Raw genomic sequence first — 12,824 nt, forward strand, 5'->3', positions numbered from 1 at the left:
CTTTTTTGGGGGGTTTGAGCATTTCAGCGCAAAGCTGAAAAAGATCTGCTGCTTTGCACACATTGATTTAGACAAAACTCTGAATCGTCTAGTGGCTGGTGGAGGTGGCAAAGGAGTGGGTGAATTTAAGCATGAGAATATAAGGTGCTGGAGGAACATATACCTTGATCTTAGTATGATTATAAAATCAGGAACATTGCGTCTGCACTGACTTAAATAGGAAAATAATATTGCTGTAAGGAGGAAGGTGTGTGGCAACAACCAGTTTAGAAATAATGAATCTTGGACTCATGTCGAAACTGTTTGTAGAAAGGGAACCTTGCTTGTCCTTTGGGGAGGAGGAATCCAGAACATTGCAGTGCTATCAGGTTATAAGAGGATACAAGAGAAATAAAGAGGGGATCCCTATATATAGCAGTTGGCTGAGTGTGCAGTTTCTTCTATGAACCATTCCAAATCAGACATCTAGCATGCACTCTGCCAAAAAGCGACATGTGTTCACCAAAAAGAGCAAGCAGCGATAGCAACACATCTTGAGTGCCATTTCATAGTCTTGCAGCTCAACCATACCACTGACTCTTGGATCTGCTGCAGAAATAGAAATTTTGTAGGACCGTAGTTAGCTAACATGCTGTCAATAAATAACCTCTGACACTTTTTTTTTTAAAAAAAAAAGTAGAAAAGCTTGGATTAATTGAAAGAGCCAGGAACAGTTGCTGCATGAAACAATGAGATTAATTTCCAATAAAATACAATGTTCAAAACGAGGCTATAGGGTTAAGGAAATGCTGATGGGAGAGATTAGGACAATAAATGTCTCCTCAGCATCTTCCTGACCATAGCAAGTACATCAGAGGTTGTTTCACAGTTATCTCTACCCTTCTTGAAGACACACAGCTCTCCATCTAGACAGCCAGTGAGGCATTAACAGGGACAAATTCTAGCCAGATGAATGTTAGCTCAGTTGGTAGAGCGTGAAACTTTTAATCTCAGGGTCATTGGTTCTAGCCCAACATTGAGTGAAATATTCCTACATTGCAGGGAGTTGAACTAGATAACCCTTGTGGTCCCTTCTAACTCTACAATTCTATGATTCTGACTCTTATGAAAGCTTTGTTCCCCTAGTTTATGAAGGTGACCCGGAAACTACAACTAATCCAGAATGTGGCAGCTAGACTGGTGACTGGGGGTGGCCACCGAGACCACATAACACTGGTCTTGAAAGACCTACATTGGCTCCCAGTACATTTCTGAGCACAATTCAAAGTGTTGATGCTGACCTTTGAAGCCCTAAATGGCCGCAGCCCAGTATACTTGAAGGAGTGTCTCCACCCCCATCGTTCTGCCTGGATGCTGAGGTCCAGTGCTGAGCGCCTTCTGGCAGTTCCCTCACTGCGAGAAGCAAAGCTACAGGGAACCAGGCAGAGGGCCTTCTCAGTAGTGGCGCCCGCCCTGTGGAATGCCCTCCCATCAGATGTCAAAGAGATAAACAACTACCTGATATTTAGAAGACATCTGAAGGCAGCCCTGTTCAAGGAAGTGTGACAGTTTAATGTATTTTTAATCTCTGTTGGAAGCTGCCCAGAGTGGGCGGGGTACAAATAATAAATTATTATTATATTAATATATCTGTTTTGCCTTTCCTACCCTCCAGAACTGGAAGCTGAACTAGCTTAGCTTACTGTTGCACTTGCAACAATTAAAGAATATAGTCCCATGGAACAGGATGGATAACACAGAGAAAAAAGGGTGGCTTAGGTCAGCCTCCTGCAAGCATCCCCAAAAGCTGAAAGGGCTTTTTTTCTGATAGAGTCCAAGCTTAGACCTGGGAGTCATTGCATGACAGAAGATATGCATGGGGAGATTCCTGCGAATAGAGCTGATTAAGTGTTATGACACAGGATAAAAGCCAAGGCATAGCGACAACTCCACCCTTCTGCTGTATTATGAGAGAGGTGCTATTGGAAAGTTTCTCAGGAAATAAGAAGGAGTACCTGATGTGATTAATGCAGGGTGTGTTTGCTGGTTGTAAGGCTGCAATGCACTTATATGAACTGGCTCATTCCCACATAACATTAGTGTGATGGTGCTGCCTCAGTGGGCACTAATGGATATGGACGAAGCAGTGCATGGGGTTAAAGGCATTTAGATGTGACCAGCAAAATGCGGAATGGCCATGTTCAGGTTTCTTGGACAAATCAGTTGTTTGTTTGTTTGTTTGTTTGTTTCATTTATGAAACTCCCAAAACTCTACAAGGAAAACATGCGCAGAATAATTGCACACATAAAAACTACTAAAGTGATTGCATGTAGGAATGTGTGTGTGTGTGTACAGTCATACCTCAGGTTGAATGCGCTTCGAGTTGAGCACGTTGGAGTTGCGCTCCGCGGCAACCCGGAAGTAATGGAGCGCGTTACTTCCGGGCTTCTCCGCTTGCGCATGCGCATGCGCAGATGTGCCGTCGCTAGTTACGTTTGCTTCTAGATACGAACGGGGCTTTGGAACGGATCCTCGTTCGTATCCAGAGGTACCACTGTATATATGTATATGTATATGTATATGTATATGTATATGTATATGTATGTTGAACCAACACACATATTAAATCAATTCAAATTCAATACTATTACCAACTGGGATAAAAATTATCTACTTAGAGGGTTTGTTGAAAGAGGAACAACTTCAATTGGTGCCTGAAAGACAATGCAGAAAGTGTCTGTATGATATACAAGGGAAGAGTGTTCCTCTTTTGCGCTGTGGGGGCATTTCTACTTGCTCGCAGCGGCTTAAACTCTTAAAGAAGTTTGTTCATGTGTGCACAAAAATGCAGTCATAGAATAATTAAGAGAAACAGCATTTATTCACTAGGCTGAATAGAAGAAATCAAATGACAGAGATTAACATTTTCATCTAGCATTGCTATATTTGAAAGGAATTGGCAAGAGCAGAAACCCAAAAGTGAGACTGATTTATCATTTGTGAGTTGAGTTATGGTTAATAGCTGGGAAGTAATGGTTGGAAATGCGAGCAATGGAAATTTCTCCCCTCCAAGACCGAATGCTCTTTATGTGAATGGGGCAGGGGTAATTAATTTATCAACAGTGAGGTCTATGTAGCAGTACAGCAGTGCAATAAATTATTAGAGAAAGGTATGGAAGGCCCATGCCGTGAGACACTTGAAACTAGGCAGAACAGAAGCATATGCCGAACATACAGAAGGGAATAATCCTACATTGGCAGGCTGAATGGAAAGGATAACTTGCTCTTTCCATCTTTATATTCTTTTAAGATTTTATTCATGTTCCCAGTGGCGGTGCTATTCATTCACTTGCTGCTGAATAATTACTGAACTGTTTTCATTCTCTTCAAGTAAGAGATGCTGATTTTGCCCTTGCCGGTTAATTTGATCTAAATTTTAAAATGTTAAATAGCTCAGTTAAAGGGCATGTATTTAGACTTAATTCTGAGGTTCTCTCTGGCTGTTGCTGCCTAATAATACCAATATATACTTTAAAATGAATTTTGATCAAAATAAAAGGGTTGTTTGTTGGGTGTTGCTCAGCAAAACAGTGGAATAAGGAGGGGACAATTTTTGGTGACTCTCTCCCCCCCCCCTACAGTCCCCACACCCCCTAAATCTGCTCCAGAGGAGTTTTTTGGGGGGCAGTTAATGCAGAGCAGATTGTGGGGGGAGGATGCAGGGGGCTTGCATAGGGGAAGAGAAATCACTGAAAATTAGGTCTCATCCTATTTTGCTGACAGAAGCCTTACTGCACAACATCAGTTGATAGCATTTGCAATGATCTACTAAAATTTGTTTCCTTGCAGTTAGATTCTTGAAGCATATTATTACTGCAAGATCTGCATATTTAAATGTGATCTGTAATTATTGAGCTCTACAGAGCATGCCCTCCTGGTTGCTCCATTGCCTTCACCTGTACATCTTGAGGTGGTCACTGAGAAGGACTTCTCTTCTGTTTGTTCAGCCTTTAGCATCCCCACCCTCACAAGGCGCCAACCATAACAACATTTTGGTGTCTGTTAAAAGAGGTGGTTTTTTTTAATTGAGCATTTGCTAATTTGTATCAGTCAGCTTTTAGTAGTACAGGTGTTACTCAACTAAGTCACACACAGAAAACAAAATTGGGCATGATTCCTAAGATAAGTTAACTTGAAGTAGGTCACTGGAAGGAAAGTTTCCTATACGCTGTTTCCAATACCATCCTACATTTTTTAAGAGACTCCCAGTTTTTCAAAGAAACTTTTCGGTGGACAAAGGTGGCTACAGAGGTGGGTGAGAAACTTTCCTTCCATGAACTTCTTCCATATTAACATTTCTTAAACTCCTACATTGTTAGACATAAGGAGTTTTTGGGCCTATTTTAGGCACCTCCCACTTGTATTCTCAGAAAGCATCTTTCCCCATGTCTGATGTAATATAATAGAGTATGAAGGCTGCTCCCTGGAACTGCCTGGAATGTTGTTTGGGCTTCCATTTACATAATCAATGCAGAAATAATGCATGGCTACACCCATACTTTGTGCTGATGATGGCGGCAGCTTAGATCGAGTTTCTGGATCCACTTATCTCACTTTCAGTTTTGTATGTCATTTTGTAGTGCTACTTCTTCACTTATAACTCATGAATAACCATGTCACATTGAATGATAAAGGATCTACAGTTCTAGATGCAATATGCTCACAACATGAGAGTGACCTCTCTAAAGAGATGCGAGAAGTTTCTGGTTTTCACTACTGGTTTCAGTGAAGGTTATTGACCTGCCCTGGGCAAGTGCAGGCATGTTTCCTAATTGGTCCGGGGAGTTGGGTGTGTATTCACAAGGCCCTCTCTAATCTGTACTCCGCTGACAACTTTATGGATGGAGTCCCAATTTCATGTGGATTGGTGATGCCGATTTCCCTAGATCTGTTTGCTAACAACTCTAGGTCCATAGCACTAAAGTTGCACTTGGAGGCATGATCCTCAAGATGAGGAGGGGGTTTGCTTTTGAATCACATAGTCCTACCAGCACATTGCTGCCACGAGAGAACCTATGCTGAGTACTACCTCAACACAGTATAACAACACAATATAGTTGTAGAGCTTGATATTCTTGATCTCAGGGTCGCAGGTATGAGTCCCACATTGGGCAAAAATTTCCTGCATTGCAGGTTGTTGGACTAGACAACCCTCACAGTCCATTCCAACACTACAATTCTGTAATTCTATGACTTGTTAGTGTTCTGTACTGATCACTGTATGGTTGTAGCACAACATGACCCAATTATTTACTGACATGCTGGAAGCTAATTTGTGTAAAGCTTAAGTGAACATTGCCAGTGGTCAAATAATCAAGTAATCCTTCCCCTCCATCAATTACTGTTGGAGCTGGACTTTAAAGTACGGACTGAATGCTCTTTCCTAGAGGCCACCATGCCCTGCTGGGATTGCGTGACTTGATCCTTACAATGAATTCTTATTGTAAGAACGTTTGTAACATTTGGTTTTTGAATGACCACTTAGAAATTTCACAAACTCTGATTAACTCTTGGGTGGTAATTTTTTAAAAATTCATACTTATATCTTTGCATTTGTTACCTTGCAGTTGAGTGATGGAGGCAAAGCGGCTAATGCAAACGTGGGAATAGGTGACGTTGTTCTCAGTATCGATGGGATAAGCGCCGATGGCATGACTCACCTGGAAGCACAAAACAAGATCAAGACCTGTTCAGGCAAACTGACTATGAATCTGCAAAGGTAAAACCTTTTTTTAAAAATATATATATATGTAATAACTCTTACTTCTAAGGAAAAACCACACATTGTTCTTTTTGTATGTTGGAATGCATGTATATCAACCTTTGCCTGGTAGCATCCTTTGATGTTTTGCGATGTAATGGAGTTATGTAGCTTGAAGGGGCATCATTAATTTAGTATTATTATTTTACTAAAATGGTTGGGTGTATTTGTATGACCCAAACCTGTCAGATCACCCTGTAGAGAAATATCTCCTGAGCTTTTAGCTTGCTAATACAGAGCTAAAATTTCACCTAACTTAGTGATATTTGTAACCTTTCCTCCTTATACTTCCTTTGAAACCTTGTATCATGTCTTTGTTTTTATGTCCTAAAGGCAATGAACTAGTATACTCTGAACCTATAGAGAATGAACTATCATTTTTAAAAGCCACCACCCCTCCCCCAAAATCTAAATCTGCTTCTGTGTCCAAGTATGAGACCTGACAAAACGTTTGATTGCATTACCTATTGCTTGTAAGTGTCAGTGTCCTATGTATGTTTTTCCATCCAGTGATTTGGTTTAGGGAGGAATGATAGTGGTGGTAGAAAACCAGAGTTTTAACTTGGAGCTCAGCCTAGGACCAGTTCTCAGTAAGGAAGCTTCAGCCTTGGAATATGAACAGTACCTAAAAAATAGAAGCCTGAGAGCATCTCCACTCTTCATCGCTGAGTTGACTATAGCTCATCCTGCACACCTGGAAATTAGGTTTTAGAGTGCATTATTTAGGCAGGGTTTAGATTACAGTAATATAGAATCATAGAATAGAATCATAGAGTTGGAAGAGACCACAAGGGCCATCGAGTCCAACCCCCTGCCAAGCAGGAAACACCATCAGAGCACTCCTGACATATGGTTGTCAAGCCTCTGCTTAAAGACCTCCAAAGAAGGAGACTCCACCACACTCCTTGGCAGCAAATTCCACTGTCGAACAGCTCTTACTGTCAGGAAGTTCTTCCTAATGTTTAGGTGGAATCTTCTTTCTTGTAGTTTGGATCCATTGCTCCGTGTCCGCTTCTCTGGAGCAGCAGAAAACAACCTTTCTCCCTCCTCTATGTGACATCCTTTTATATATTTGAACATGGCTATCATATCACCCCTTAACCTCCTCTTCTCCAGGCTAAACATGCCCAGCTCCCTTAGCCGTTCCTCATAAGGCATCGTTTATATAGCATCTGGTACTTGTCACTGCAAACAGTTTATTTGTTCTGCAGGAGAGAGCATCCTGCAGAAATGGACCTTGAATGTGGTGGGACCTTCCTTTATCTATCAGACAACCACTATCTCTGTTATCTTTTAGGTGTTTGTTGAGCCTTTATAACCAGCTGGGATAGCCATCTTCACTGAGAAGCCTCATTGAAGCCTCTTTCAACAAGGCTTCTCAGTGAAGATGGCTATCCCAGCTGGTTATCTGTTTTGGATTTGAAATTGATATTATACAAGTTGAATTACTGCTGCTTTTTATGTTGTTTTGCTTTTGTTTTTATATGTTTTTGCATATGACAGAATTGCAAGAACGATTTCCTCATCAGAGTTTGGGGGTGGGGAAGGAAGTATGTGGAGCAGTAATAGGGCAGTATGGGGAGCGGAATGTGGCAGCAATCCTGGTTTTTAGCCTTTATTTGGTACCTAAATTGGAAGATCCTTGGAGCTTTCCACTGAGTTATTCCGATAGTGAATGAGTTAGTGTTTCAGCTTCCATACAGGATATGAGTCACTAGTGTCTGCTACCTGACAGCTGGAGGCAAAGTCAGCTTATCACAGGATTAGGCGAGCAAAGATCAAATAAATTGTCCTTTGGTACCAGACTTGGTATCTTAGCATTGTTTAAGGGGGAATGCTGTCTTGTGGGTTTGTGCCAGTTTCCAGTCCCATATTCTCCATCTGTTTCTAATCCTCTTTGGATCCCGGAAACATTAGACAGTGTTGTCTCAGTACCAATGTCTCTCACATATTTTCCTACTGTCATGGTTAGTAGCAGAAGCAACAAAAGTTTTATGGCACCTCAAATTTTACTATGGTGCAAGGTTTTGAATGCTGGAACCCACTTAATCAGATGAGTGAATATCTGTTCTTTGTCAGGAAGTTCGTGTTACTGGCAACACTGCTTTGTGAATGGTCATTGTAATTCTTTTATATTCATTCAAGCCTGAATTGTCTCGGTCTTCTTCATTTCATTTTCCTCTTTCCTCCACTTATTGTACATATATTTATCTACACCCATGTGCATATAAATCTGCCAGTTTACGATTACACTTTTTGCATCTTATGATATAGCCTGTAGTCCATGAAAGCCTACAATATAACAATTTTTTCGGTCCTTAGGGTGCCATAAGACTAATATATTTGCTGTAATAAACTAACCCCTGGAAATGGTTAGTAGAAAGGATACTTAGGGTTGCAGGCTATGCTGTATCCAGATAGACGCCTGGGGCCCCCCATGTCTGCTGTATAGCAAGAGCTATGGAAGTCTGTAGCTTCCTTCATGTGTTATGAACAAGACCTCATGTGTTGAAGAGGAAGCTTGCCCTTACCCTGACCTTGTTACTGAACCAATGTCCCAATGTTGACACCATGCATGTGGATGTCCCCAAATAGGAAGCCTTTAGCTATAAAGCTCTATGTAAACTGGGGCCCTGCATGATGTATCTCTATGCATGTAGGTTTCTGCTCTTGGTTCCAGCAGTGACTTTTGGGGCTCCAGACTTTGAAAGCAGGGCTGCGCAAACAGCATCGTTTCCTCTTTATCATGTGTAAAGGTAAAGGTAAAGGGACGCCTGACCGTTAAGTCCAGTCGCAGACAACTCTGGGGTTGCGGCGCTCGTCTCACTTTACTGGCCAAGGGAGCCTGCGTTTTGTCCGCAGACAGCTTCCGGGTCATGTGGCCAGCATGACTAAGCCGCTTCTGGCGAACCAGAGCAGTGCATGGAAACCCTGTTTACCTACCCGCTGGAGTGGTACCTATTTATCTACTTGCACCTTGACATGCTTTCGAACTGCTAGGTTGGCAGGTGCAGGGACTGAACAACGGGAGTGCACCCCGTTGCGGGGATTCGAACTGCCAACCTTCTGATCAACAAGCCCTAGGCTCTGTGGTTTAGACCACAGTGCCACCCGCATCATGTGTAGACCCCTTTAATACGCATACAGTTTCAAGGCAGCTTCTGTTATGCTTTTACTAGAAAACAGGTAAATGACTGCAGCGTATGCCAGAGATTTCGGTTTATGCCGAAATAACAGCAGACAGCACTTTCATCAAAAGAGTGAATTGGTGTGAACATTCCTAAACTGCTCCCTCTGTCAGATATATTCCAGCAGTTGCCTGTTAAAATGCACAAGTTCCATCCTCTTTCTTTTTTAACACTTTGAACTGTTAGAATGGTACTCTAAGAGTGAAGGGGGATGTTGACAATGTTTTCAGCAGCTGCTGCAGCTACTGGTACTATCTTTATTAGCATCAAGAGTGTACCATGTTTTGAACAGAACACAGCAATGACATATTCCCAGTCCAGAAGCCTTGCTCACATCAGGTTGCTAAGATAAGAGTGGAACTGAAAAATCAGGGATGCAGTGAAGTAGGAAACTGGCACAGGTAGTGTTCTTGTGAATGCTTTCTGCTATCTAATTTGCTTTGTTTATGGTTTAGTTTGTTCTCATCATCATGCACATGAAATCTATTTAAGGTTGTGAGCATGTCCATAACCGTCTTTCACAGCACCCTAACTTCCCCAATGGCTTTGTAGGATTATTATTGTTATTTTGCTCCCTGGTATTTGATTTTTTTTCCTTTTTCAGTTGAAGTACAGACTTGTTTCCCATGAGAACAGATGGAAACCAGATGCAATTTTTTGGACAGACTTCAACTCCAAGTCATTTAACACACACTTGGATAAATTATTTTATAAGCTACTGAAAAATAAATGTATTAAACGGTACATCTATTTCCAGTTGAGTTGAATGGGGATGATACTTTACAACTTTTCTTGCGGAGAGACCAGTAATAGAAAGTATATAGAGCGCTGCAGTTATATAAGTCACCCCCCCATTCCATGCACCCATCTCTTTCTTGTACGTAATGTGAAACAGAGTGCCAATTGAAAGCTTCTTTCAATTTGGTACTGGAGAAATTTGAGCAAAGCAATAGTAGTCATGGGAAAAGGGTTACACAGACCCACCAACCACAGTTCAAACTATTTCTCTCCCCAACTCCCTCTGAAAATTTGGTTGTCTTTATAAACAAAAAAGAGCATCAGGGTTCCATTACACTAATTTGTGTGGAATGTACTTGGCATCTTTTGTTTTAGCGTTAATTTGGACAAGAGCCTATAGGGGAGCTTCTCACCATAGTGGATCCTTCTCATATTTCCTATAACAATCCTTCTCATGTTTTTTCCCTTTCCTTACAAACCATAGTCTCAATTTTAAGCACAATTATGTGCATGCAATCCTAAGTACCTAGTTATTCCAGTCTTCATCAATCATTTCTTCTGTGTAAACCGTATAGTATGCCTGCTCCGCTAAAAATATTAATCTAAACTGTGCACAGGGTGGGGACAAACATGTATTTATTTGGGGGAATGAAGCTATTGGAGATGTAACTATGATGATGATGATGTCTAGCTTTGTGTCTCTTCCATGTTATCAAGAAGGGGGGTGGGAGAGCATTCTAAGAAAGGTAATCTTTAAAAGAAGCTAAGAGTGGGAGGAGCTACACTGATAAGATTGTGGCTAATATCTTTTGTCACTTCCATTTATGAACTGCAAAATTGCTATTCATAAACTACCCCCTTCCCAAAAGTTCAAGAGATGCTCAAACGCTTTCAGGGGAAATTAGAAAGGTGAATCAATGACCTCTTATTTAAAGGACAAATTCCTCTTGTTTTCTCCTCTACACTTCGTTTTCTGCTTTGAGAGAGGAACTGTTCCTCTTTATTACATTGAGGACTTCTGTTTTCTGCTTCTTCTTTCCAGCTTCATTAACTTAAAAAATATCAGTAAAATGATATGTAGTATTCGCTGTACGTTTCTCCCACTTCTTTCTTAATGAATTCCTGCATCTACTCAAACTGTAGACCGCAACAACATAAACTATCTGTAGGAGACTGTGTGCCAATAAAAGTTATGGCATGTTAAAAAAAAATGCAGAAGGGTTGTAATTTAACACAATGGTTTTTCGTTGTGGCTAATTCTATGACACTAGGATGATGTTGGGCCTTGACATATATGTGTTTGAAGGGTGTACCCCAGAATACAGCCAACATTCATGCAAAGGAATTTTGGCTATCTAAAATACAGATAGTAGCAATTGCCCAGTTTAAATTTCTTGACTTGCCAGATGAAGGGATGCTTTAATCCTGCACTTGGAAGCAAGCCTCCTTGATGTCACTCGCTTTGAAGTACTTAGGCTCATGATATGATAAGTTGCTAGAGTTCCTAGTACTTGATCTCTTTTGCCTTAAATAGTCTATAAAGTTAATAGCTTAGGGTTTTGATTCTGGTTTTGGTTCAGAAATAGGATTTATTTACATCAGAGTTATTTTTCTATTTTTATTCTGCCTGATTTGGTTTAAAATGCTAGTTGCACGATGAGCACAGTATTAACTAACTGGCCATTTCCTCCTCCTCTCTCTCTCTCTTTAATGCCAGTGAGTATATTGGCAGGTACTACATTTCCCTTGAGGGGCTGGCAAAAGTTGATGTGAATTAGTTTCCCAGATGAATGCAGTTTTGTGGAATTTGCTATACTTCGGAATTCCTAAAACTTTAAATAAACACAAGGGGCAGAATTCTTGATTCCAGCTATGTTTAACCCTCGGCAGACAGCACTTTGCCCTGTGCTCACAGTTTTAAAAACCTCAAAGTATCCTGCAAGTAAAATGAATTTGACACAGCTAAGCCCCGTAGTGAAGTTCAAAAGCAATCGTGTTGGATAGAGATGGAATGCTGAAAGCTGGAAGGGAGGTGAAAAAGTCAGCTATTTTGACAGGATATGCAAAACTATCAGGTGGAAGCAATGTGGAATTCATCATAACAGAATGGTAATAACATTTCACAGCAGTCTTGTAAGGCACTTGCCAACATGTTGTAAAAGCTGTTATGCCTTTGCATTTATAAACTTTATCTGTAACAAAGATTAGCCTATTTCGCAGCATTCAAAATGCAGGGTTGTATCCAACTAAGTTTTACTCAAGGTAGGGCCATTGAAATTAGTGGCTCAAAGTTAGCCCTGGCTATCAATTTCAGTGGGTTTACTCCAAGTAGAACTAACACTTGTTTTGAAACCATGGCTCTCCTTTGTTAGTATAGTAATCATATCTGGTGTTTAGATTTTGAAAATTAATGTACATATACCAACAACCACTATCTCGCTTACCATGGGATGTCAAATCCTTCATTCTTTACCTTTAATAAGGCAGCCCCCTAATCCTAATTCCCAGCTCTTCCAAAACTCCCAACTTTTTTATGTTTGTGAATTTCTCATAAAAACCTTTGAAATGAGAACATTCTGCATCCCAGACAATACCCGAGATGCTTTATATTTTTTATGATTGCCATTGAGCCACCCAGTTACTGCCTAGTGATTAACTTGCTAAGTGCACCAAATGACAGCACAAAGCATTCTTATTTCTGAAATGCCAAATGGCTTCCCCCTTCCAAAAACAAACAAACCTCTCAATATGTGACATCCTTGTTAAGTCCCATAGAAGTGAAACTGCTGACCCATGACAGCAATGTTCCAATTCTCTTTCACAGACAGGCAAGACTACTTCCTATTATGAAGCGAAAGCATCTCTTCTCAAGTTAGCTGTGGAATGCAGGATTAGCCATTCCAAAGCGACTCTGTTCCCGTATTTAGCCACCAGACTTGCAGCAATGACGTAAAGACTTGATTCACCTGACATCCTAATACAGTAGCTGCCTTTATTTCCTTGATGATTGACGTTCAGTCATCTGGAATGCAATTTTCAAAAGAGCCATAGCAGCTGAAGGGGTGTGTGTATCGCTGGTCTAGCCTGTTCCCTTCCT

General features: G+C 40.9%; 1 protein-coding gene across 4 annotated transcripts in view; it reads left to right on the plus strand.

Annotated features, from left to right (window-relative positions):
* The window catches only part of PDLIM5 (PDZ and LIM domain 5), a 120,131-nt gene that overhangs the window by 31,181 nt on the left and 76,126 nt on the right, over positions 1-12,824 (plus strand). For all 4 annotated transcript variants that reach the window (XM_081924893.1, XM_081924895.1, XM_081924896.1 and 1 more), the window contains exon 3: positions 5,608-5,759. In XM_081924893.1, the coding sequence (XP_081781019.1) occupies positions 5,608-5,759 (152 nt within the window). The remainder of the gene's footprint in view (positions 1-5,607; positions 5,760-12,824) is intronic.

Source organism: Podarcis melisellensis, assembly GCF_964234715.1.
Source record: "Podarcis melisellensis genome assembly, chromosome: 9".
NCBI lineage: Eukaryota > Metazoa > Chordata > Lepidosauria > Squamata > Lacertidae > Podarcis > Podarcis melisellensis.